This window comes from Salvelinus namaycush, chromosome 11, assembly GCF_016432855.1.
Source record: "Salvelinus namaycush isolate Seneca chromosome 11, SaNama_1.0, whole genome shotgun sequence".
Classification (NCBI taxonomy): Eukaryota; Metazoa; Chordata; class Actinopteri; order Salmoniformes; family Salmonidae; genus Salvelinus; species Salvelinus namaycush.
In genome coordinates, this window is record NC_052317.1 from 37211797 (window position 1) to 37238077 (window position 26281).

A 26281-nucleotide genomic window follows, 5' to 3' on the forward strand; every position below is an offset into this window, starting at 1 on the left:
CCCCAGCTAGCCAGGTGTAGTGCCATTGGCTTATTTAGCTGTCCATGTGCTCTGAGTTCCCAGAGCATGTTCACAGCATACTGCTGTCTGTCCAGTGAGCACTGAGCGCTAGTGCAGGGAGAGTAATCCCAGAAAGAAAGATGACAGCAACCATGAAACGGTGAATGTGAACGTAAGTAGATACCTCAGTGATACTAACTCACATACTCAGTACGTAATCAAAGATTAATCAGACTAACTAGGTTTTCCCTTTTATCTGTGGATTAATTGTTGGAGTAGAGAAACACACAATTTTGTATGACTCTGGGTCAAAAATATCTAAATGAAACTCAGCCCTGATGTGAGATAAATATAGTACTTTGTAAAGTCCAGTAGATGGCAGTACATCACACAGCTGTGGTTGGACCAGAGATAGGCAACATGGGTTCCGGACCCACAATGTCTGCAGATTTTCTCTTCTCACTTTGACTGGCACTAAATGTGCCTGATCCTTTAATACCAGTGATTGGTCTGAGTAAAGTCATCAGGATTCCCTGGTCTAAATCAGTTGCTACATCATCACACTGTGGTTCATGGTGATGGAGTTCCCCACCCCTCTGGGCTGACCTTACGTTATGTGTTTCACATTCCTAAATGGTGGGTCAGGACTGGCTGGTGGGTCATGGCTGATTCCATTTGCAAACCATAGTGTGAATAGGTATGGAAACCACTGTAGAACGATTAGTGATATGAGATTTGTCCAAAATCACCATTGTCCAGCTCCATCATAATCCCAGTCATCTTTTCACATTCATCTTCCAGGAGCATATCATTGAAGGGCTCGAGTGGATCCTGGGATGATTAAAACGCCACCATTTTGTTCGTTTTTCTTAGGTTTTTATTGTATATTTTCGCTGAATTTATCATAGTTTTTTTGTGATTCCATTTTTATAGAATTTTCACAAAACACAAAAATTAACACCAACAAACAGAAACAACAAAAGCAGCTAGCATGGTGGATAAGAGCATTTGGCCAGCAACCCAGTAAGGTTACTGGTTCAAATCCCCAGGCCGCCAAGGTGGAAAAATCTGCCGTTTTGCCCTTGAGCATGGCAATTAACCCCCAACAACTGCTTCCCGGGCGCCGATGACGTGGATTCAGAGCGATTGGCTAAAATGAGGAATATACATTTTAGTTGAATGCATTCAGTTGTACAACTGACTAGGTATCCCCCTTTCCCTACAAAGATCTCCCGGCCATGATAAATCAAAAAGAAAAAAAGAGAAAAAGATCATTTAATGTACTGAATGATTTGTCATGAGGACAGGTCAAGACTCCCTCCCACACCAACAACCCGTAGTCATCCCCTCAAAATAGCAAAGAAAGAGGAACAGAAGGGATACCAGGTAGCTTTTTGGGAACATATTCTCTTTTACACTTCCCACAGATGAACAATTAAAATACATCTAAATGAAAAGCAGGGTACATAAATGTTGAACAAAAGCAATTACACAAGCAGTTAAAAATGAGAATATCAACATCATATATCATGTCATCAGGTGAGCTCACCTCTGGACAAGTCTCTCCCAGGGCGGAGTGCGTGCCTTTTCACCCCCAGATTTCTCCAGTATGAATCTGGCCTGGACCCCAGGAGACATGGTCATACTAGACTTGTACACATAGACATCATACTCAGGTATTTCTTCCAAATCTGAGCAGCTTTCCTCAGAGAACTTTACAGCCCATTGCCAGGTCTTATGATCCAGGGTGCCTTCAGAAGAGTAGAACCCAACCCAGGAGTTATTAAACATTTTCTTCCAGGCAGTGAAGGATTTCTTTACGTACAGGCGAGCGCAGGCCTTTCCATCCTTTACGAAGAGCTGCAGACTGGCGTCATAGCCGATAATATCAACAGGAATCTCTCGGTTGGCATTGTGAAACTCAGAACCTCTCCAGATCTCCTCTCCGATAGTGGACCCAAACCCCAAGTAAGTCCACCAATTGTTTACCTCCTTACAGAGCCTGACCTGGAGACCAGGGTTAGGGGGTACTGAGGTGTTATAGCTTCCAGAGGCTTGGCCCCCGACTGATGATCTGTCCAGCTTGCTCTTACTGTTATTGTTCCTATGAAGAACCACCATTACACCCTGGTCTAATAGCCTCTTGGGGATCCCACTCCAGATGATCCTGGCTTTTCCTATATCTGTGGTTTTCACCTCAAGCTTAATCAATGCATTATCTTCATGCTTCAAGGTACTTTGTGATGTTACACGACATGATTGCGCCCTAAATGTAAAGGACAATACAATTGCCAGAAGAAGTGCCAGACCAGGTGTATGTCCCCAGATGTTTTCCAGTTCTTGCAGACTGTTGTGGTTGATCTCTACATTATATATACGTGGAATGTCATTTCGGCCAATGGTTGTGAGACGTTGGATTTGTGTTAGGAGGTTGAAACTGACAAGGTGTGTATTGTCTGGATCATAGCCAGTTCCTGTGTTTCCATTTCGTGGATAGTGCTGTGTTACATAGACCTCGTCTACTATGAACTGATTGGACTCTTCCTCCCTAACTCTGAGTATGACCCTGTCCCTGTTGCTCTCAGGTCCCCTTGAGTTGTAGAATCTTTGAGTTACATAATCAGGAAGTGCCAAAGCATCGTTGTTGTTATTGTGAACAAGGTTCCCTAGTGAGTAGTAACTTCCACGTTGATGGGGCAGAATAGGTAATGGACGGGGATTATCTGCGTTTCTATAGAAATGAAAGCCATAGTCTCTCCTGGCTGGGTTGAAATTGAGTCTCATGTTGCCATTGTTGTCATTGTAAATGTTGTTGGCTAGCCAGTGGAGCAGCATGAGGCCGTGTCGAGGAGAGGTGTGACCAAACTCTATTCCCTTGAGGTCCTTTATTGAACTAAGGGTTCCTTTTATAGAGGATACTGAGGCCAGAGACAGACACACAATGAAACAACCCAGGATGCCCCTTCCAACCATGGTCGACCTAAGACAAAACAAAGTTTGTGTCAACGTTTGGAATGATATCTGTAACTTATTTCTAGTGGTAGGTAATACATTAAAGTTCCAATGCAGACATTTTATATCAATATCAAATCATTTCTGGGTAACAATGAGGTTCCTTACTATAGCAGATTTCCATTAAAGTGGACAAAAGTAGCTTTTTAGCAAATAACAATTTCTCAAGAAAGAATTTTGCTAGGACTGTCTGAGTGGCAGGCGCAAAACTTGTGGGGGTAACGGGGATATACTTACTTCATCAGCATGCACTAAGTATGTTATGCTCTCGCTATCTTCCTCTCTTTGTGGTGTTTGCTGAGGAGAGGTAGCTACAGGGCTCCAAATTAAGGGAGCCCGCCGGATTGTGTCTTTGGCTGCTGGATAATGAAAGAAAGTTGAACATGAGAAATCCAATTGAACATGAGAGAAATGCTGGTTTCAATGGCATAAGGAAGTCCTTATAAAATAATTCCCTCAACATTTCTATGGTCGGATTTTGGTTAGGCTACTTTGAAACAAAGTAAGCTATGCCTCATAAAATGACATAAACATCCATGTTTTAAATAATTATGTTCATGGTAAAAAAGGTTCAAACGGCCTCCGCTCGGATTGCAAGGTGGGTGATGTGTGCACCAGGCACTGGCCTTTCTTTCTGTTATGAACATTTGATTTAACAAACATGCCTCAAGGATGTCAAAAGAATCAAGCCTTTAAACGTTCATGTTAATTATTATATCACCTAGACTACACTTTGAGATGTAGGCTAATTATTTATGTACAGGTAGCTGCCAAAATAAAGGAAACACCAACATAACGTTTCTTAATAGGGCACTGGGCCACCACGAACAGCCAGAATAGCTTCAATGCACCTTGGCACCATTCTTCCACGAGAAATTCCATAATTTTGTGTTTTGTTGATTGTGATGGAAAACGCCGTCTCAGGCGCCGCTCCAGAATTTCCCATAAGTATTCAATTGGATTGAGATCTGGTGACACACACTTTAAACCCCCTTTGCTCCTTTGAGACCCCTCTTTCAAAGTCACTGACATCTCTCTTCTTCTAGCCATGTAACCACAATGGTGATGACCCAAAACATGATGGGATGTTACTTGCGTAATTAACTCAAGAACCACACCTGTGTGGAGGCACCTACTTTCAATATACTTTGTGTCCTTCATTTACTCAAGTGTTTCCTTTATTTTATCAAACCGCAGCATCATATGATGCAAAATGGATCATAGGAGATGATTTCTGTATTTTGAAAGTTACACATCTTGAAAACTTGAGTGCTGACAAGAAAAATATTTTGGGACTGTACAATTCATAATAGACTGGTACTATGTGGTCAGCTAGCTAGCCATACCTATTGCCAGACAGTTAATACATAATTTTGCTAATAAAAGCAGAATCTAATTCATGTTAAAAAGCTAACCCAATCATTGTTAAGACCAGCCATTATAAGGCAGTGTGGTAGTAAAGCATGTTGCACATTTACATCACACAGAGATTGGAACTATCGGTTCAACTCATCTTTGCTGCCTGTAGTCAAAACAAAACAAATGTTGTTGCCTTCATTCTGATTTCATTTGGTTGTCATGGAGGTTGAAGACGTGGCTGCGCTCAACAAAGACACAAAGCAGATTGAACCATGTTGCCATCTGTCATATCAACCAGGAGAAGCTGGCTCTCATAGACGGGAAAACAATATGCCTGAAATCTATTTCTGGCAGTGACAGGCATGAACAGGTATTTGGTGCATTTAAGTTGCAGATTGCTGATCTGTCAATTTGTACATTTATGATTAATGTGTTTTGTTACCTGTTTTAACAAACCTTTTTCATTTTTGTACCTATGTATTGTATATTGTTTTTTTGTGGTGTGGATTTTATAAAACCCCCAAACAGGAAAAACGTAATTTGACTGCACTGGCCCTTTAAAAGTTTTCAGGACCAAAAAAACAGTTAAAGATCTGAAAATGTTAGTTTTATAAATATCTGAAATAAATCAACAAATTTTCATTTTGGAGTGAAATGTCACTTTAATCTGACCTACCAGGTAAAACATTATTGGCACCCTTGATAAAGACTGCATAAAATAAATATGAATACTAAGCTATATTGTATGCAAAATCAGAAAGTATAATAATGTATACTAATACAATTGCTCAGAGAATGAGATTTTCTAAAACAAGTAAAACAAAACAATCTAAAAAAAGACGGGAGTATGGTCCCAACAAGTTTTTTAAACTAAACGTTTTTTTCTAAAATAACATTTGGAAACTTGTAAACATGATTAATACTGTATTGTAATGTGATGTAATAAGTCCTCACATCAAAAAATTATTAATAATAATAATCATCTCACCTTCTTGTACAGCCAAATACCAGAATCTAGTCTTGACTGTGTTTGTTTCTCTCTTCTCTATCAACAGAACCCAAGATTGAAACTGACTAAAAGGTGCTTCTTGTAGCCTACATACACATAACCAGTACACAGGGCAGATACAAGACCAGGGGCAGCAAAACTGAGTTTTACAAAGGCTGATCTATGATGTCACTGGGTCACTCATGTTTCATCAGAAATGAAATGTATCGCTAGAGTGAGTACCTTTCACTTTCAGAACGCAGAAAATATAATGGGCGGGATCTGAGAGTTTCTATAGAAATGAAAGCCATGCTTCTCGGAGTAGGGATGTGCATCCCGAGTCTTTTCGGTGAGCCGGATCATTTGGCTACATTCAGCTAAAATAGCCATTTATTTATTTATTACTCTTCGTTCAGTCGCGCTTAAAAAAAATGTACCTACGACTATGAAACAATTGCAAATCTCTCATGTTAAGCCTAACAAGTTGCCTGCCATGATATCATATCCTGACACGTGTGTTCACATACATTTTAACGGACCAAATTATTAGATGGCACTGCAAAGATGTGTGGACCAGAATGAGGCTCTCTCCTCACTACCCATTGTTCCTGCAGTGAAGAATGACCATCTTCAGAGAATGTTTTTATCTGCAGATAGCTGTCTGGAGCTCAACAAGTAATAGTAACAGTATCAAAATCAATGAGCCAAATGAACGGCTCTTTCACAAGTGATTCGTTTCCGACCTTCCCCGAAAATATCCGTTCAAAAAGAGCCATTTGTTCGCGAAACGACCCATCACTATCTTGTAGCCTACAGATACATAACCAGTACAATTGGATTTGCTCAACTCCTGCGCAATTTCTGCCGTCCTTTTGAAAAGGGAACAAGTTAAAACAGGATAGGCTGCGAGGAAAGGGAACGTGGATGAAAATGCGCTTGTATGAGGGCCCGTTGTACACTAGTGGACGGGTCCGTTGACACCGCGTTGGCAGCGGTGAAAAAGAACAGAATTTCCCAAATGTATGCAAATCACAAGCGGCAAACGCTGGCCAATGACCAATCATGTCGAGTGATTGCTATTATGAATATTACGCTCTGAGACCCAACGCTGGAGAGTTTCTCCAGAAAAGATGGCTGACAAAAATACTAGGATTGAACCAAATGTAAGTATTTATAACATCATAACGAATCATCAAAAAAATGTACAGTTGAGTATGTTAGTTAATGTAGAGAAACGATTATGCATATTTTTTTGTCATAAAGTTAATTTACGAAAATTGATATTTAGCAAGCTAGCTGACTAGCTAAAATTAGCCTGCTAGCTCGCTACCTTTATGTGCGTATTGACATGAGTATGACATTGTAATTTGTGTTGTTTCATGTTTTAGGGACTCTTGAGAAAACCATCAAACCAGGCTGTCGTCTTGTGAAACAGTGGATGTAAAGAATCTAGCTAGCTAAAGCAGTTACTGCAAAATTGAATGGACAATTGTGTAAGTTTGCCTTGCTGATATTTTCCATGCAGTTGAAGTTATGTAGTTAGCTAACTCCTTTCTTGCTTTTTGTGTAGTGGAGGATATCATTGTATGGCTATGGATGTGTAGCTAGCTATGTAGCCGATCTCTGTATGGAACCTAAAATGTTTGGTATAAATATTCGTTCAGAACAGTGTTAATTGCTTCCACCAGTTAATCATTAATCCCCAATAAATATGCACATGATTGTTACATGTCAATAGTACAATGTCAATATTAGCTAGCTAGCTATGAACCTCCGCTATCATAGCTGGTTGTATTGACTTCAAGACACTCTGAAAAGCATCAATGAAGCCTATTGATTGAGTAAAATGTAATAACTTTGTGCCAAGGATGCAAGTTGTACTGTAAATACATGTAGTTATTACCAAGCATGAGTTTCCGACATTGTAGCCTGTACATTGAATATATTCACTGATCATGCACTCTACCTTGGCAAATAAAGGTACGGTTCAGGTAGGAATGTCTGTGAGACTGTTTTTCAGTCATATCCAATACCAGGAGTATCAAACTCCAGTCTTTGAATGATGCTGTGTCTGCTTGTATGTATTACAATTCTACACTTCAACAGTGTTTACCAATCCTGCTCCTGGGACCTCAATGTTTACACATTGTAACTCTGCAGTAGACTAGAACACATGATTTAACTAGTTAAAGGCTGATTTGTAATTCATATAAAGGTCTTTGCTCTGCAAAAGATGACAGACAGCTTTACTGATGTCAACTAAATTGAAGCATTCATTCTATCGATCTATTTTACATTATTCTGTTGAGCAAGGGTTTATTTAGTCTTCTAACATATGACAAAAGAGAAGCTACATGTATCAAATTGACTAACAAATAGCCTATCAAAATGTTGGAAATTATAAGCAGAAACATATCTAAAATCAGGCAACAACAAATCCTGTACCCCCTGTCAAAAATCGTTGTGGCAGACTGTAGCCTATAGCGCCTGTTCTATATTTGCAGGTTAGGGTTGTGTGCAGGCCTCAGCTTTTCACGTATTGTCAGACGGTTGTGGATAGGATATTAGCAATTGTGGGCAGGTGCAGGGGAACAAACAGCTGACCCTGGCACCACTAGTGCCCGGTGCTCTGCTCCAGAATGAGGCTGTCTTCGGGGAGGTCCAGGGTGCCATCCCTGAGGACCAAAGGCAGATTCCCAGAGTATCTCCGTCGCTCTTCCTCCCATAGCTGCCGACATCTACTAACCGGAAGAGGTAATTGGCATCCACAACCGCCAAGAGGACAATGGAGAATGTCCCCTTGTAGTTGTAGAACAGGGAGCTGGAGTTTAGGGGGGCTTGCAGGACCACATGCTTGCCATCCACTGATCCCAGACAAAGGAAAGTTCCACCGTTCTTCAAAGCCAGTAGCTATGGCCCTCCAGTCCTTGGTTGGTACAGGCATGAATTCCCTCATGAGACACTTCATCATGCACCCAACCTGCACGGTAACTGTAAGCAATGGTTTTGAAGTAATCTCCAGTGGCAAGGTATCTGTAGGAATAAGGAAGATGATGTCAGTCTTTTACGTCACCAGGTCATTGTGGATTACTTAAGTATATTATCTCTCATAACACATAAGATTGTGCATGTGCAGCATGTGACCACAGAATCATATGACGGATTGTAAAATAGGGCGGCAGGGTTACACATGTGTTGTCATAGCTAAGCTAGGTATATATGGGTTGGATATTGAATCACTACAAGGCTGCCGGCTAGACCAGTTTGGATGTCGTCTTTATTGTCTTGTCACCTCACCACCATGAACCACACAGGTACTCTTTAGGGTTCTTTAATGAACACCTGAAGGGTGTGTTTCTTTAAATGCACACACAAATACAGTTAAACATGCTGCAACTTTTCTTATTGCTTCTGTGGATGATCACGCACTATCCGTTCTCGGTCTTCACCGAAATTCACTGGCTGGAACTAGCAGGCTAAAGAGAATGTCTCTGATTGGATAGAAAGTTAGGGGTTATTAACTGATGCGCTGTCGGACATTCTAACGAAAGAGACAAACTAGGGGTGCATAGAAAAATACTAAATACGAAGGTCTGGCCTTTTCTACAAGGACAGCATCACAAATAAATATACAGTGCATTCGGAAAGTATTCAGACCCCTTGACTATTTCCACATTCTGTTACGTTACAGCCTTATTCTACATTTATTTTTTTAATTCCCTCCATCTACACACAATACCTCATAATGACAAAGAGAAAACAGTTGTTGAATTATTTTCAAATGTATTAAAAATGAAAAACTGAAAAATCACATTTACATAAGTATTCAGACCCTTTACGCAGTACTTTGTTGAAGCACATTTGGGAGCGATTACAGCCTTGACTCTTCTTGGGTATGATGCTACAAGCTTGGCATACCTGTATTTGGGGACCTTCTTCCATTTTTCTCTGCATATCCTCTCAATCTCTGTCAGCTTGTTTTGGGATGTCGCTGTACAGCTATCTAGAGATGTTTGATCGGGTTCAATTCCAGACTCTGGCTGGGCCACTCAAGGACATTGAGACTTGTCCCGAAGCCACTCCTGCATTGTCTTGGCTGTGTGCTTAGGGTTGTTGTCCTGTTGGAAGGTGAACTGGTGTACTTTGCTCCGATCATCTTTTCCTAGATCCTGACTAGTCTCCCAGTCGCTGAAAAACATCCCAACATCGTGATGCTGCCACCATGCTTCACCGTAGGGGTGGTGCCAGGTTTCCTCCAGACGTGATGCTTGGCATTCAGGCCAAATAGTTAAATCTCGGTTTAATCAGTCCAGAGAATCTTGTTTGTCATGCTCTAAGAGTCCTTGAGGTGCCTATTGGCAAACTCCAAGCAGGCTGTCATGTGCCTTTTACTGAGGAGTGGCTTCCGTCTGGCCACTCCACCATAAAGACCTGATTGATGGAGGGCTGCAGAGATGGTTGTTCTTCTGGAAGGTTCTTCAATCTCCATAGAGGAACTCTGGAGCTCTGCCATAGAGACCATTTGGTTCTTGGTCACCTCCCTGACCAAGGCCCTTCTCCCCCGATTGCTCAGTTTGGCTGGGCGGCCAGCTCTAGGAAGAGTCTTGGTGGTTCCAAACTTCTACCATTTAAGAAATGGTACCCTTCCCCAGATCTGTGCCTCGACAAAGTCCTGTCTCGGAGCTCTACAGACAATTCCTTCGACCTCATGGCTTTGTTTCTGCTTTGTTCAGGGACACATTCTATTCCTGTTAGTCACATGTCTGTGGAACTTGTTCAGTTTGTCTCAGTTGTTGAATCTTGTTATGTTCAAACAAATATTTACACATGTTAAGTTGACAGTGGAGAGGACGTTTCTTTTATTGCTGAGTTTAGTATATTGTTTTTAAACGTGTGCACACTTTCCTTCAACAAAACAAAAGCTGATTCAAAGTGGGTGTGGCTGATTTGAAGGACTCAGGTGGGATACACATGACTACCCTCGATTAAAGGTGGCTATTGATGGGAGGAGGACATTTTTACATTCGACTATTAATTAATTTACATCTCCTCAACCACTTATCGGTCACGGAGGACAGAGGAGAGAGAATGTAGAGGATGGACTTTTGCCCAAATGGGAAAAGGCCAATGTGCAGATACAATTTAAGGGTCAGCAAAACTGAGTTAATCAAAGATTGCTAAAGTGAACAGCAAACTTGGTTTAAAAAAAAACAGATGAAGCAACACCTCACGGTACAACTCCTCTCCCCTATTTGATCTAGATATTGTGTGTATGTACTGATATGTAGGCATTGTGTGAAATTTGAAATGTAGTTCTGTCCTTCAGCTGTCCTTGTCTATGAATGTTCTGTCTTATTTCATGTTTTGTGTGGATCCCAGGAAGAGTAGCTGCTGCTATCGCAACAGCTTATGAGGATCCAAATAAAACATTTTTTTTTTTTTAAATAATCACATACTCCTAGAGAAGTTTCATTTCTGATGAAACATGAGTGACATCATAGAAAGGGAAAGTTAAGATGGCACTGAAGAGGATGGATGAAGTTTTACATAACCGTAACCAATTGTGTTATTTTGTTTGTTTTTTTGCGTTGTTTATAACTTTTTTTTCTTATTTTGTACGTAATGTTGCTGCTACCGTCTCTTATGACCGAAAATAGCTTCTGGACATCAGAACTGGGATGACTCACCACAAACTGGAAGAAGCTTTTTCCTTTAAAGAGTCAGACGAGAAAGATATACTGCTCTCCTGGGAACAGGCCCAGATCCCCATCATTTGCGTGAAGAAAAGACAGGAAAAGAGGACGCATTGGAAAATAAAATTGATGACCTACAATTAGGATTGTCCTACCAATGGGACATTAAGAACTGTAATATCTTATGTTTCACTGAGTCGTGGCTGAACGACGTGTGGTGGCATTTTCCTGTATTACCAAATGAGGAGAGTTACAAACTACACACCAGTCAGAGTTATACTTAAACTTCATCTTTAAGGAGTTTTAAGCTTCAGCCTTTTGACTTTCAACAATTCACTATCTATAATTAATTTTGAGAGTCGCTACAGAACATTGTGCATATTTTATAGCCAAGATACACCCCTCTCAACTTACATGACGAACCACAGATCTTAGGAACTCTTCACACAGGGACTTTTACTTGAGAAAGGAGTATCCCTTAGCCAGATAGCATTCGCTATAAATTATTGTTCAGTTTGGTCTCTAAGATGAGGTTCTAATCTTGTTCCTTGTACTTCATAGTTCAAAAACACCAACTCATCCAATGGCATATATCAATTATCAACTCTAGATACTCCCATCTCAAGTAAACCCCCTCTTGACCCCACTCCTGGACAAGCTCACTGAGGGGAGTGAGCCTTTAGGTCATACACTATCCCAGGATAAGTGCAACATCAGAGAGGACATACAATGTTTCCAGACACTGCCATACACCTCCCCCCAATGGGATAAGGAGGGAGCGACTGGCACACAGACATTGTGGAGACAAGTAATTGGTTCCCCATTAATCACGCCATCCTTTCACATGGTTTAAGAATAGGTAAAGACACATTCACATATGAAGACAATGTTCCATTCTGTCCTCTTCCCTTTCTGATATTCTGCCTAGCACCAGGGACATGATTTATTTCACCTTTTATTTAACCAGGTAGGCGAGTTGAGAACAAGTTCTCATTTACAATTGCGACCTGGCCAAGATAAAGCAAAGCAGTTTGACACATACAACAACACAGAGTTAAACATACAGTCAATAATACAGTAGAAAAATAAGTCTATATACAATGTGAGCAAGTGAGGTGAGATAAGGGAGGTGAAGGCAAAAAAAAGGCCATGGTGGCAAAGTAAATACAATATAGCAAGTAAAACACTGGAATGGTTGATTTGCTGTGGAAGAATGTGCAAAGTAGAGATAGAAATAATGGGGTGCAAAGGAGCAAAATAAATAAATACAGTAGGGAAAAGAGGTAGTTGTTTGGGCTAAATTATAGATGGGCTATGTACAGGTGGAGTAATCTGTGAGCTGCTCTGACAGCTGGTGCTTAAAGCTAGTGAGGGAGATAAGTGTTTCCAGTTTCAGAGATTTTTGTAGTTCGTTCCAGTCATTGGCAGCAGAGAACTGGAAGGAGAGGCGGCCAAAGGAAGAATTGGTTTTGGGGGTGACCAGAGAGATATACCTGCTGGAGCGCGTGCTACAGGTGGGTGCTGCTATGGTGACTAGCGAGCTGAGATAAGGGGGGACTTTACCTAGCAGGGTCTTGTAGATGACCTGGAGCCAGTGGGTTTAGCGACGAGTATGAAGCGAGGGCCAGCCAACGAGAGCGTACAGGTCGCAGTGGTGGGTAGTATATGGGGCTTTGGTAACAAAACGGATGGCACTGTGATAGACTGCATCCAATTTATTGAGTAGGGTATTGGAGGCTATTTTGTAAATTACATCATCGAAGTCGAGGATTGGTAGGATGGTCAGTTTTACAAGGGTATGTTTATCAGCATGAGTGAAGGATGCTTTGTTGCGGAATAGGAAGCCAATTCTAGATTTAACTTTGGATTGGAGCTGTTTGATGCGAGTCTGGAAGGAGAGTTTACAGTCTAACCAGACACCTAGGTATTTGTAGTTGTCCACATATTCGAAGTCAGAGCCGTCCAGAGTAGTGATGTTGGACAGGCGGGCAGGTGCAGGCAGCGATCGGTTGAAGAGCATGCATTTAGTTTTACTTGTATTTAAGAGCAATTGGAGGCCACGGAAGGAGAGTTGTATGGCATTGAAGCTCTCCTGGAGGGTTGCCAGAAGTATACAGAATGGTGTCGTCTGCGTAGAGGTGGATCAGAGACTCACCAGCAGAAAGAGCGACATCATTGATGTATACAGAGAAGAGAGTCGGTCCAAGAATTTAACCCTGTGGCACTCCCATAGAGACTGCCAGAGGCCCGGACAACCGACCCTCCGATTTGACACACTGAACTCTATCAGAGAAGTAGTTGATGAACCAGGCGAGGCAATCATTTGAGAAATCAAGGCTGTCGAGTCTGCCGATGAGGATGTGGTGATTGACAGAGTCGAAAGCCTTGGCCAGGTCAATGAATACGGCTGCACAGTATTGTTTCTTATCGATGGCGGTTAAGATGTCGTTTAGGACCTTGAGCGTGGCTGAGGTGCACCCATGACCAGCTCTGAAACCAGATGGGGAAGGCTTGTGCGAGTAGCTGTGGGGGGTGCAGTGCATTTGACCGGGGTAGGGGTAGCCAGGTGGAAAGCATGGCCAGTCGTAGAAAAATGCTTTTTGAAATTCTCAATTATAGTGGATTTATCAGTGGTGACAGTGTTTCCTATCTTCAGTGCAGTGGGCAGCTGGGAGGAGATGTTCTTATTCTCCATGGACTTTACAGTGTCCCAGAACTTTTTTGAGTTTGTGTTGCAGGAAGCAACTTTCTGCTTGAAAAAGCTAGCCTTGGCTCTTCTAACTGCCTGTGTATATTGGTTTCTAGCTTCCCTGAAAAGTTGCATATCATGGGGGCTGTTCGATGCTAATGCAGAACGCCATAGGATGTTTTTGTGTTGGTTAAGGGCAGTCAGGTCTGGAGAGAACCAAGGGCTATATCTGTTCCTGGTTCTACATTGCTTGAATGGGGCATGCTTATTTAAGATGGTGAGGAAAGCATTTAAAAAGAATAACCAGGCATCCTCTACTGACGGGATGAGATCAATATCCTTCCAGGATACCCGGGCCAGGTCGATTATAAGGACCTGCTTGCAGAAGTGTTTTAGGGAGCGTTTGACAGTGATGCGGGGTGCTCGTTTGACCGCGGACCCATAGCGGATGCAGGCAATGAGGCAGTGATCGCTGAGATCCTGATTGAAAACAGCAGAGGTGTATTTGGAGGGCAAGTTGGTCAGGATAATATCTATGAGGGTGCCCATGTAAACGGATTTAGGGTTGTACCTTGTGGTTTCCTTGATATTTTGTGTGAAATTGAGGGCATCTAGCTTAGATTGTAGAACTGACGGGGTGTTAAGCATTTCCCAGTTTAGGTCACCTAACAGAACGAACTCTGAAGATAGATGGGGGGCAATCAATTCACATATGGTGTCCAGGGCACAGCTGGGAGCTGAGGTGAGTCTATAACAGGTGGCAACAGTGAGAGACTTATTTCTGGAGAGACTCATTTCTAAAATTAGAAGCTCGAACTGTTTGGGCATAGACCTGGAAAGTATGACAGACTTTGCAGGCTATCTCTGCAGTAGATTGCAACTCCTCCCCCTTTGGCAGTTCTATCTTGACGGAAAATGTTGTAGTTGGAGATGGAAATCTCAGAATTTTTGGTGGCCTTCCTAAGCCAGGATTCAGACACAGCAAGGACATCAGGGTTGGCAGAGTGTGCTAAAGCAGTGAGTAAAACAAACCTAGGGAGGAGGCTTCTGATGTTAACATGCATGAAACCAAGGCTTTTATGGTTACAGAAGTCAACAAATGAGAGCGCCTAGGTACACACAGGGCCTGTGTTAACCTCTACATCACCCGAGGAACAGAGGAGGAGTAGGTTGAGGGTACGGCTAAAAGCTATCAAAACTGGTCGTCTAGTGCATTGGGGACAGAGAATTGAAGGAGCAGATTTCTCGGCATGGTAGGATAGATTCAGGGCATAATGTACAGACACGGGTATGGTAGGGTGCGGGTACAGTGGAGGTAAACTTTGGCATTGAGTGACGATAAGAGAGGTTGCATCTCTGGATGCACTAGTTATGCTGGGTGAGGTCACCGCATGTGTGGGAGGTGGTACCAAAGAGGTATCTGAGGCATGTTGAGTGGGACTAGGGGCTCCACAGTAAACTAAAACAATGATAAGTATCCTGAACAACAGTATACAAGGCATATTGACATTAGAGAGAGACATAAAGCGAGGTATAAAGCAATCACAGGTGTTGATTGAGAGAGCTAGCTAAGACAACAACGGGTAAGACAACAACAACAGGTAAAATGGCGATGAATGGGCCAGTTAACTACACACAGGGCCTGAGTTCGAGGTTGGGGCCGACAGATTAACAAAATAAACAAAATGGAGTACCGTGATTAATGAACAGTCCAGAAGGCATCAGCTATGTAGCCAAGTGATCATAGGGTCCAGTGAACAGCAATAGATGAAACAGGGAAGCCGCTAGGTAGTCGTTACTACGCTAGCAAGCGGGAGACACGGTGTTCAAAAACAGTTAGCAGGCCGGGGCTAGTAGAAGCGTCTGCACCGACGTCCGGCAAAGGCCGGTTGAGGGCGCAACGGATGGAGTTATGTCGGCAGACCAGTCATGATGGAATGGCGGGGCTCCTTGTCGACAAAGGGTTCAGGCCAGTTGGCAAAAGAGGTATTGTAGCTGGAGTAATTTAGTTTGCTAGCCGGGAGATGCGCCTGGCTCAAGGCCAACTGGTGCTAGCTTCGGGACAAGGGCGTTAGCCACTCAGCCACTTGGTAGCAGCTAGCTAGCAGTGATGATCCGATGCAAAGGTCCAGAGCTTACGGCAAGAATCCGGTGGTGTAGTGGATTCTAGTCGTGTTAGTGAAGAGTCCGGGAGGCATCAACTGTGTAGCCGAGTGATCATAGGGTCCACTGAGTAGGCCTGGAGATGGGCCTGGCTCAAGGCTAGCTTCGGGGCTGGGCCACTCGGTAGCAGCTAGCTGGCTAACAATAACTAAGTAGCTAGTAGCTAATTAGCTGGTTAGCTTTTGATGGCTAGCTTCTGATGGAGGTTCTGGCTATATGGTCTAAAAATAGTAGTCCTAATGTTAGAGCACTTCCTAGTAGTCCTAATGTTAGAGCACTTCCTAGTAGGCCTAATGTTAGAGCACATTCTAGTAGGCCTAATGTTAGAGCACTTCCTAGTAGGCCTAGCGTTAGAGCACTTCCTAGTAGGCCTAATGACAGAGCACTTCCTAGTAGGCCTAATGTTAGAGCACTTCCTAGTAGGCCTAATGTTAGAGCACTTCCTAGTAGGCCTAATGTTAGAGCACTTCCTAGTAGGCCTAATGTTAGAGCACTTCCTAGTAGGCCTAATGTTAGAGCACTTCCTAGTTGCCTAATGTTAGAGCACTTCCTAGTAGTCCTAATGTTAGAGCACTTCCTAGTAGGCCTAATGTTAGAGCACTTCCTAGTAGTCCTAATGTTAGAGCACTTCCTAGTAGGCCTAATGTTAGAGCACTTCCTAGTAGGCCTAATGTTAGAGCACTTCCTAGTAGGCCTAATGTTAGAGCACTTCCTAGTAGGCCTAATGTTAGAGCACTTCCTAGTAGGCCTAGCGTTAGAGCACTTCCTAGTAGGCCTAATGACAGAGCACATTCTAGTAGGCCTAATGTTAGAGCACTTCCTAGTAGGCCTAATGTTAGAGCACTTCCTAGTAGTCCTAATGTTAGAGCACTTCCTAGTAGTCCTAATGTTAGAGCACATTCTAGTAGGCCTAATGTTAGAGCACTTCCAAGTAGTCCTAATGTTAGAGCACTTCCTAGTAGTCCTAATGTTAGAGCACTTCCTAGTAGGCCTAATGTTAGAGCACTTCCTAGTAGTCCTAATGTTAGAGGCTTTTGGACCAGCACGTGATGGTGGTTCTTTATGAGAACAATGATAGTGAAAGCAAGCCAGTGACTCGGTGAAAGTGAAAGCAAGACAGTGACTCGGCAGACAGAGAATCTGGGAGCTGGGACACCTCGCTACAGCTCAAAACTGGTCTCCAGGTCAGGCTCCACAAGAAGGCACCATACTTCTTTACAAGGTTCTTTAGACTTCCCACTGTTGTCAACAAAATATGTAGGGGTCCTGAGTTTCATGATGCCAATGGAGAGATTCCTGTTGATCTACATTAAGCAGGCATAGGTCTATCTCCAGCAATTTGTCAAGGCCTGCGGTCTCCTGTGTGTGAAAAAGTAATTCACTGACCGGAAGATAAAGTTGGATAACTCCTGGGTTGGGTTCTACTCTTCCCATAACAAATCCATGCTCAACTATAATACCTGGCATTGAGCAGTGACTTATTCTATGGAAAAACGATCAGATTTAGAGGATGTACCTGAGTATGACATCTATATGTATAACTCCAGTATGGTCATGTCTCCTGGGGTCCAGGCCAGATTGATGCTGCAGAGAAGATCCAGTGAAGCAGCCCGTACTCTGCCCTGGGAGAGAGTTGAACTCAGCGCGACCAGACCATATCATAGAGGGATTAGAGATGAGCTGTAGTCACTGTAGGAATTTACAGAGAAATTTTAAATCTCCCCGTCATGTAGAAAACATCAACAATTTACACAATCATTATATTTTTTGTATTAGCATTATTTTGTACATTGTTCTCAGATGTCCTTCTTCTGCCTTCCAGTGTTATTAATGGTTTAGTACACATTGGTATCCCATTTCATACTGATTACGCCAAGTTTATATTTTGTTGATATCTGATTATGTAATTGCCTCTGTCAATGTTTGTGAAATTTCTGCACCCTGCTTGTACTTTTTATTGATTAATTTGAATGGCTAATTTGTGCGAAGTGTAAAAACAGAGAGCCTGTTCTCAAATAGCTTTCTGCTAAGTTCAAGGAAAATACAATAAAAAATCTGTGAACCGTCTGAGTTTTTCTCATCTCAGGATCCACTCTTGATGGCTTCAATATGCTCTTGTAAACTGAGAGTAAAAAGCTAACTGGGATGATTCTGAAGCTGGTCAATGCAGATTTACAGTCATTGAAGTTGTACAATTTTGAGCTTGACATGTTTTCCTGTAAATGTCATGTGTTTACGTACTGTAACAGACCAAATATTGAAGGAAGGCACCCAAAGTCACACACACACACACACACACACACACACACACACACACACACACACACAGTATTATTCACATCTTCAAAGGCAGGCTGTTAATTAGGACCTGATTAATTTGCCATATGTTTCCAGCAGGCACTCCCTTCTCTCTAAACGTTTAATTAAACACTTAATTGCCAATCAAGACTAATTAAGAGGGAAGCTTGACAGGAGTACGGAAGTACTGTAGCACACTGTAGGTTTAGGATAACGATGAAGAGTGTATCTGAGTGTATATGTTGAACAAATGAAACACATTTGTGTATTTGTATTTATGTGTGTATGTGTGTGTCAAGTCAAATCAAATTGTATTGGTCACATACACATGGTTAGCAGATGTTAATGCGAGTGTAGCGAAATGCTTGTGCTTCTAGTTCTGAAAGAGCAGCAATATCTAACAAGTAATCTAACAATTCCACAACAACTACCTAATACACACAAATCTAAATAAAGGAATGGAATAAGAATATATGAATATAATTATATGGATGAGCAATGACAGAGCAGCATAGGCAAGATGCAATAGATAGTATAGAATATAGTATGTACATATGAGATGAGTAATGCAAGATATGTAAACATTATTAAAGTGGCTGTTTAACAGTCTGATGGCCTTGATATAGAAGCTGTTTTTCAGTCTCTCGGTCCCAGCTTTGATGCCCCTGTACTGACCTCGCCTTCTGGATGGTAGTGGGGTGAACAGGCAGTGGCTCGGGTGGTTGTTGTCCTCGATCTTTTTTGCCTTCCTGTGACGTCAGGTGCTGTAGGTGTCCTGGAGGGCAGGTACTTTTCCCCCGGTGATGCGTTGTGCAGACCACACCACCCACTGGAGAGCCCTGCGGTTGTGGGCGGTGCAGTTGCAGTACCAGGCAGTCATACAGCCCGACACAATGCTCTCAATTGTGCGTCTATAAAAGTTTGAGTGTTTTAGGTGACAAGCCATATGTCTTCGCTGTTGCGACTTCTTCACCACACTGTCTGTGTGGATGGACCATTTCAGTTTGTCAATGATGTGTACGCCGAGGAACTTAAACTTTCCACCTTCTCCACTACTGTCCCGTTGATGTGGATAGGGGGCTGCTCCCTCTGCTGTTTCCTGAAGTCCACAATCATCTCCTTTGTTTTGTTGATGTTGAGTGAGAGGTTGTTTTCCTGACACCACACTCCAAGAGCCCTCACCTCCTCCCTGTAAAATGTCTCGTCATTGTTGGTAATCAAGCGTACTACTGTTGTGTCGTCTGCAAACTTGATGATTGAGTTGGAGGCATGCATGGCCACGCAGTCATGGGTGAACAGGGAGTACAGGAGAGGGCTGAGAACACACCCTTGTGGGGCCCCAGTGTTGAGGATCAGTGAAGTGGAGATGTTGTTTCCTACCTTCACCACCTGGGGGTGACCGTCAGGAAGTCCAGGACCCAGTTGCACAGGGCGGGGTTCAGACCTTGGTCCCCAAGCTTAATGATGAGCTTGGAGGGTACTATGGTGTTGAATGCTGAGCAATAGTCAATGAATAGCATTCTTACATAGGTATTCCTCTTGTCCAGATGTGATAGAGCAGTGTGCAGTGTGCAGTGTGATGGCGATTGTATCGTCTGTGGACCTATTGGGGCAGTAAGCAAATTGAAGTGGGTCTAGGGTGGCAGGTAAGCTGGAGGTGATATGATCCTTGATAGTCTCTTAAAGCACTTCATGATGACAGATTAGTGCTATGGGGCGATAATCATTTAGTTCAGTTACATTTGCATTCTTGGGTACAGGAACAATGGTGGCCATCTTGAAGCATGTGGGGACAGCAGACTAGGATAGGGAGAGATTGAATATGTCCGTAAACACACCAGCCAGCTGGTCTGCACATGCTTGAGAATGCGGCTAGGGATGCCGTCTGGGCCGGCAGCCTTGCGAGGGTTAACACGTTTAAATGTCTTACTCATGTCGACCACGGAGAAGGAGAGCCCACAGTCCTTGGTAGCGGGCCACGTCGTTGGCACTGTATTATCCTCAAAGCGGGCAAAGAAGGTGTTTAGTTTGTCTGGAAACAAGACGTCGTGTCCGTGAAGTGGCTGGTTTTCCTTTTGTAGTCCGTGATTGTCTGTAGACCCTGCCTCATACGTCTTGTGTCTGAGCCGTTGAATTGCGACTCCACTTTGTCTCTATTCTGACATTTTGCTTGTTTAACTTCTTTGGTATAGGGGGCAGCATTTTCACTTTTGGATGAATTTCGTGCCTATAGTGAACTGCCTCCTACTCTGTCCCACATGCTAATATATGCATATTATTATTACTATTGGATAGAAAACACTCTGAAGTTTCTAAAACTGTTTGATTGATGTCTGTAAGTATAACATAACTCATATGGCAGGCAAAAACCTGAGAAATAATCCAAACAGGAAGTGAAAATTCTGAGTGGTCATTGTTAAAGTCATCGCCTATTCAATTTCCTGTAATATATGGATCTGTTTGCACTTCATACGCCTTCCACTAGATGTCAACAGTCAGTAGAACGTGGAATGAAGCTTATGCTGTGTTGTGGGACCGGATGGGAGGGGAATGAGTCAGTGGTCTGGCAGATTGACAGTTCTTGGTCACGCGCTTTCCTCATTATATCATCATGCGTTCCATTACTTATAGAGACTGAAAACATTCTCCGGTTGGAACCTTATTGGATATAAATGATAACAACATCCTGAAGATTGATTCTCTACTAAGTTTCACCAGTTTATTCGACCTGGAATATAACTTTTTGAAGTTTTTCGTCCGACGTTTGCCTGCATCTGCGCGAGCGTTTGGACACGTGTACTACACATGCTAGCAAAATTAGCTAATTGGACATAAGTAATGGACATTATCGAACAAAACAACGATTTATTGTGGAACTAGGATTCCTGGCACTGCATTCTGAGGAAGGTAATCAAAGGTAAGGGAATATTTATGATGTAATTTTGTATTTCTGTTGACTCCAACATGGCGGAGAAATGTTGTTAAATCTGAGCGTCGTCTCAGATTATTGCATGGTGTGCTTTTTACGTAATTTTTTTTTAAAAATCTGACATAGTGGTTGCATTAAGAACAAGTGTATCTTTAATTATATGTAAAACATGTATCTTTCATCAAAGTTTATGATGAGTTTTTCTGTTATTTGACGTGGCTCTCTGTAATTACTCCAGATATTTTGGAGGCATTTCTGAACATGGCGCCAATGTAAACCGAGATTTGTGGATATAAATATGCACATTATCAACAAAACATAAATGTATTGTGTAACATGATGTCATATGAGTGTCATCTGATGAAGATGTTCAAAGGTTAGTGATTAATTTTATCTCTTTCTGGTTTTTGTCACTACTATCTTTTGCTGGGATAATGGCTGTGTTTTTCTGTGGCTATGTACTGAGCTAACATAATTGTTTGGTGTGCTTTCCCCGTAAATCCTTTTTGAAATCAGACATGTTGGCTGGATTCACAACATGTGTAGCTTTAATTAGGTGTCTTTCATGTGTGATTTCATGAAAGATTGATTTTTATAGTAATATATTTGAATTTGCGCGCTACATTTTTTCTGGATTTTGGCCAAGTGGGACGTTAGCGTCCCACATATCCTAGAGAAGTTTAATTGCCTTGCGAAGGGAATAACTAGACTGTTTGTATTTGGCCATATTCCCAGTCACCTTTCCATGATTTAAATTGAGTGATTCTCAGTTTTGCGCGAATGCCGCAATCTATCCACTGTTTCTGGTTAGGGTAGGTTTTAAAAGTCACAGTGGGTACAACATCTCCTATACACTTCCTTATAAACTCACTCAACGAATCAGCGTATACGTCAATTATTCTCTGAGGCTACCCGGAACATATCCCTGTCCGTGTGATCGAAAAAATCTTAAAGCGTGGATTCATATTGGACAAACCAGCGTTGACTAGTCCTTAGGACGGGTACTTCCTGTTTGAGTTGCTGCCTATAGGAAGGGAGGAGCAAAATGGAGTCATGGTCAGTTTTGCCAAATGGAGGGCGAGGGCCTTTAGTTAGAGTAGCAGTGATTCCAGTGTTTTTCCAGCGTGAGTGCTACAGTCCATATGCTGATAGAATTTAGGTAGCCTTGTTCTCAAATTTGCTTTGTTAAAATCCCCTGCTACAATAAATGTAGCCTCAGCATATATGGTTTCCAGTTTGCATATGTAACGTTCTTCGTCTTCGGATGAAGAGTAGTCAGGATCGGACCAAAACGCAGCATGGTAAGTGTCCATGTTAATTTATTATAACAGAACACGAAACAAAATAACAAAGAGAATATAAGAAACGAAACAGTCCTGTCAGGTGAAACAACACAAAACAGAAAACATAGAACAAAAACATAGAATGCCCACCCCAACTCACGCCCTGACCAAACCAAAATGGAGACATAAAAAGGATCTCTAAGGTCAGGGCTTGACAGCATAAAGTCCTGTGAAGTTCCTTGAGGGCCATCGTGGTATCGGCTTTAAGGGGGATATACACAGCTGTGACAATAACCGAAGAGAATTATCTTGGGAGATAATACGGTCGGCATTTGATTGTGAGGAATTCTAGGTCAGGTAAACAACTTGAGTTGCTGTACGTTGTTACAGTTACACCATGATGTCATGTTTGTCATAGTAATCGTACCAAGGCGCAGCGTGCGTAGAGTTCCACATATTTTATTAAACAGTAACTCACCAAACAAAACAGCAAAAGCACAAACGAAACGTGACGCTACTGGTGTGCACACAGGCAACTAACTGTAGACAAGATCCCACGAAACACAAAGGGGAAATGGCTTCCTAAATATGATCTCCAATCAGAGACAACGATAAACAGCTGTCTCTGATTGGGAAACATACCAGGCCAACATAAACCATAAATCCCCTAGATGACCCACCCTAGTCACTATCACGCCCCAACCAACAGAGAATAAACAGATCTCTATGGTCAGGGCGTGACACATGAGTCGTTAATCTTGAAACATACACCTCCGGCCTTTTTCTTCCTGGAGAGATGTTTATTCCTGTCGGCGCGACACACAAAGAATCCAGATGGCTGTATCGACTCCGACAGCATATCCCGAGAGAGCTATGTTTCCGTGAAACAGAGTATGTTACAATCCCTTATCTCTCTGGAAAGCAACCCTTGCCCTGATTTCGTCGACCTTGTTATCTAGAGACTGGACAATAGCGAGTAATATACTTGGTAGAGGTGGTTGGTGTGCGCCCCTCCGAAGTCTGACCAGAAGACCCTTCCCGTCTTCCTCTTGTCACGCCCTGACCTTAGAGATCCTTTATATGTCTCTATTTTGGTTGGTCAGGGCATGAGTTGGGGTGGGCATTCTATGTTTTTGTTCTATGTTTTCTATTTCTATGTGTTTGGCCGGGTGTGGTTCTCAATCAGAGGCAGCTGTCTATCGTTGTCTCTGATTGAGAACCATACTTAGGTAGCATTTCCCACCTATGTTTTGTGGGTAGTTGTTTTCTGTTTTGTGTCTGCACCAGACAGAACTGTTTCGCTTTCGTTCTCCTGTTTGTTGTTTTTGTTCGATTTGTTTTTTTGGATTAAATCTTTAAACGCTGCACCTTGGTCCACTCTTCCTTCAGCCCACGAGAACCATTACACCTCTTCTCCGGCGGCTTTGTTTTTGGTCAGCCTCTTGAATCAGTTCAAATGCCCTGGGTGTTTCGGACAAGGATCCGCTTCGGGAAAGTCGTATTCCTGGTCATAGTGCTGGTAAATTGACGTCGCTTTGACGTTTCCAATAGTTCCTCCCAGCTGTATGTAATAACACTTAAGATTTTCTGGGATATTAATGTAAGAGATAAGACATTAAATAAACAAAATACTGCAAAGTTTCCTAAGGACTAGAAGCGAGGCAGCCGTCTGTCGGCACCATCTTGAAAAATTACAAAATAAATAAATAAAAAAGGTGTGTGTGTGTGTTCCAGCTGTGACGTGACCTTCGAGGGTCTTGCTTTCCTTCTGTGTGAGCTGATGAGCTGATTAATGTGGACATGTCAGGTGAGAGCCCTGCTGCTGAACTTCATTAGAATGTGTGTGTGTTTTAACACACACACACACACACACAGACACACACACACACACACACACACACACACACACACACACACACACACACACACACACACACAGTAGACATGAGTCATACACGCTAGATAGGTACAGTTATTAAATATCATCAATGGAATTTTGCAACAAATCATATTTCTGAGAATCCATTCCTAATTACACTGGCCTCAAGAAAGTGTCATCTTCACCGTTGATGAGGGGAAATTAAAATATTAGTGATCAGACTGAGCTGTCATGCTGTTAGTAAATACTGGTGTGTGTGTGTGTGTGTGTGTTAGTAAGGTTATCGTCACATGTGTCATAGAGACATCATTAAGGGTTGTCTCTCCTCTCTCTCATTCCTCACTGGACTTTGGTAAATGGAAAGATAAACACTTCCTGTATGAAGCTGTTACTGCAGAGACACACACATCCTGTCCAGATAAAGGGATAGAAAGGGGAAGCCGCACTGTTTTTATTATTTATGTGCGTGTGTGCCAACTAAGGGATACGTCTGTTGATGTGCTCTTGAGCAAGGCACTTAACCTTAAGTCACTCTGGATACGAGTGTATGCTAAACGACTAAAATGTACAGAAAATCGAAAGAAGTGTAAAATCTTTAAAGCATCAAAGTAATGGCAGTGGGTGAAGTAAGTGGGTTTTTATCTGTCACTAGGAAAGCACTTCTGGCATGATTGAAAATGATGGAGGAGGGCTGACAATGACACTCAGTGAAGAGAAAGAGAGTTACACATACAGTATCTGAACCTGGCACAGCAGCTGAACAAAAAGTATAAAGCAATACACTCTAACATTGTTTTATTGCTAGCTCAGACTGGACTCTGAAATGGAGACAGCACATCCCTTTATTTTAGTCACCCAGATTGGTCTAGACGTAACATAGTAACCGTAAATCCGGAGACTCTCAAATTAGTATACATTACGTTTGGTATGGTTACATTAGACAAAATATTTTTACTATTAACATTTCATTTGTTTGTATTTTACCCCCTTTTCAGTTATAAACTTGTCTCATTGTTGCAATTCCCCAATGGGCTCGGGAGAAGTGAAGGTTGAGTCATGCGTCCTCTGAAAGATTGTCCATTTGGAAGACACATTTGCAACCAAGCTTTAACATTCTGACTGATGTCTTGAGATGTCCAGAGAAATGTTCTTGTTACTTACAACCTCAGGCTAATGCGATTAGCATATGTTAGCTCACCGTCCCGTGGACAGGACACCGATCCCGAAGAAGAACAATTTTGGTCTTTAATTAATGCAGGGCCGACAGACAAGTTCCTTACTTTTCCCCTTTCCACTTGCCTCTTCCATTCTTGCGGTAATGCTGCAATTAGTTGGTTGTATTTTTAAACCTTTTTTTAGAAAAATAATGTTATTTTTTTTATCAATTAGTATATTTGAGTTAAACCATAAAATGTGTTGTTAAATTTGTTCAGTATTTTCTGGTGGATTAAACTGAAATTTCAACCAACTTTCTATGGCTTGTTTTAAAAATAGCGATATTTTCGAGATAATTACATTTTCAAATAAGCAAAAGCGAGAGGTTGTAATCTGAATGAGGGGAGAAACGACATTCTTTAACATGGGGTGAGACATTCTTACTAATATGCTAGAGAACCAGTTTGGATTTAAGTATAACTTTTGTATGACTGACGCCTGTAGTGAGAGGTCTAATGCTTTAAAATGTTATTATTTTTATTTTTTATTTCACCTTTATTTAACCAGGTAAGCTAGTTGAGAACAAGTTCTCATTTACAACTGCGACCTGGCCAAGATAAAGCAAAGCAGTGCGACACAAACAACAACACAGAGTTACACATGGAATAAACTACAAGTTAATAACACAATATAAAAAAAAGAAAGTCTATATACAGTGTGTGCAAATGGCATGAGGAGGTAAGGCAATAAATAGGCCATAGTAGCAAAGTAATTACAGTTTAGCAGATTAACATTGGAGTGATAGATGAGCAGATGATGATGAGCAGATGATG

At 42.1% G+C, this 26281-nt stretch overlaps 1 protein-coding gene across 2 annotated transcripts; it reads right to left on the reverse strand.

Annotated features, from left to right (window-relative positions):
* Nucleotides 1-868: 868 nt before the first annotated feature.
* Nucleotides 869-5479, reverse strand: LOC120055653. 2 transcript variants are annotated; one of them, XM_039003544.1, is made up of 4 exons: nt 5360-5479; nt 3250-3368; nt 1550-2980; nt 869-1150 (listed from the first exon to the last, which is right to left on the reverse strand). In XM_039003544.1, exons 2-4 carry the CDS (start codon nt 3258-3260, stop codon nt 1138-1140), a joined length of 1455 nt encoding a protein of 484 aa, XP_038859472.1. In that variant the 5' UTR covers nt 3261-3368; nt 5360-5479; the 3' UTR covers nt 869-1137. The 2 variants fall into 2 exon arrangements, with proteins under 2 accessions (XP_038859472.1, XP_038859471.1); XM_039003543.1 differs by having other exon boundaries at nt 3250-3371.
* Between the last annotated feature and the right edge of the window lie 20802 nt (nt 5480-26281).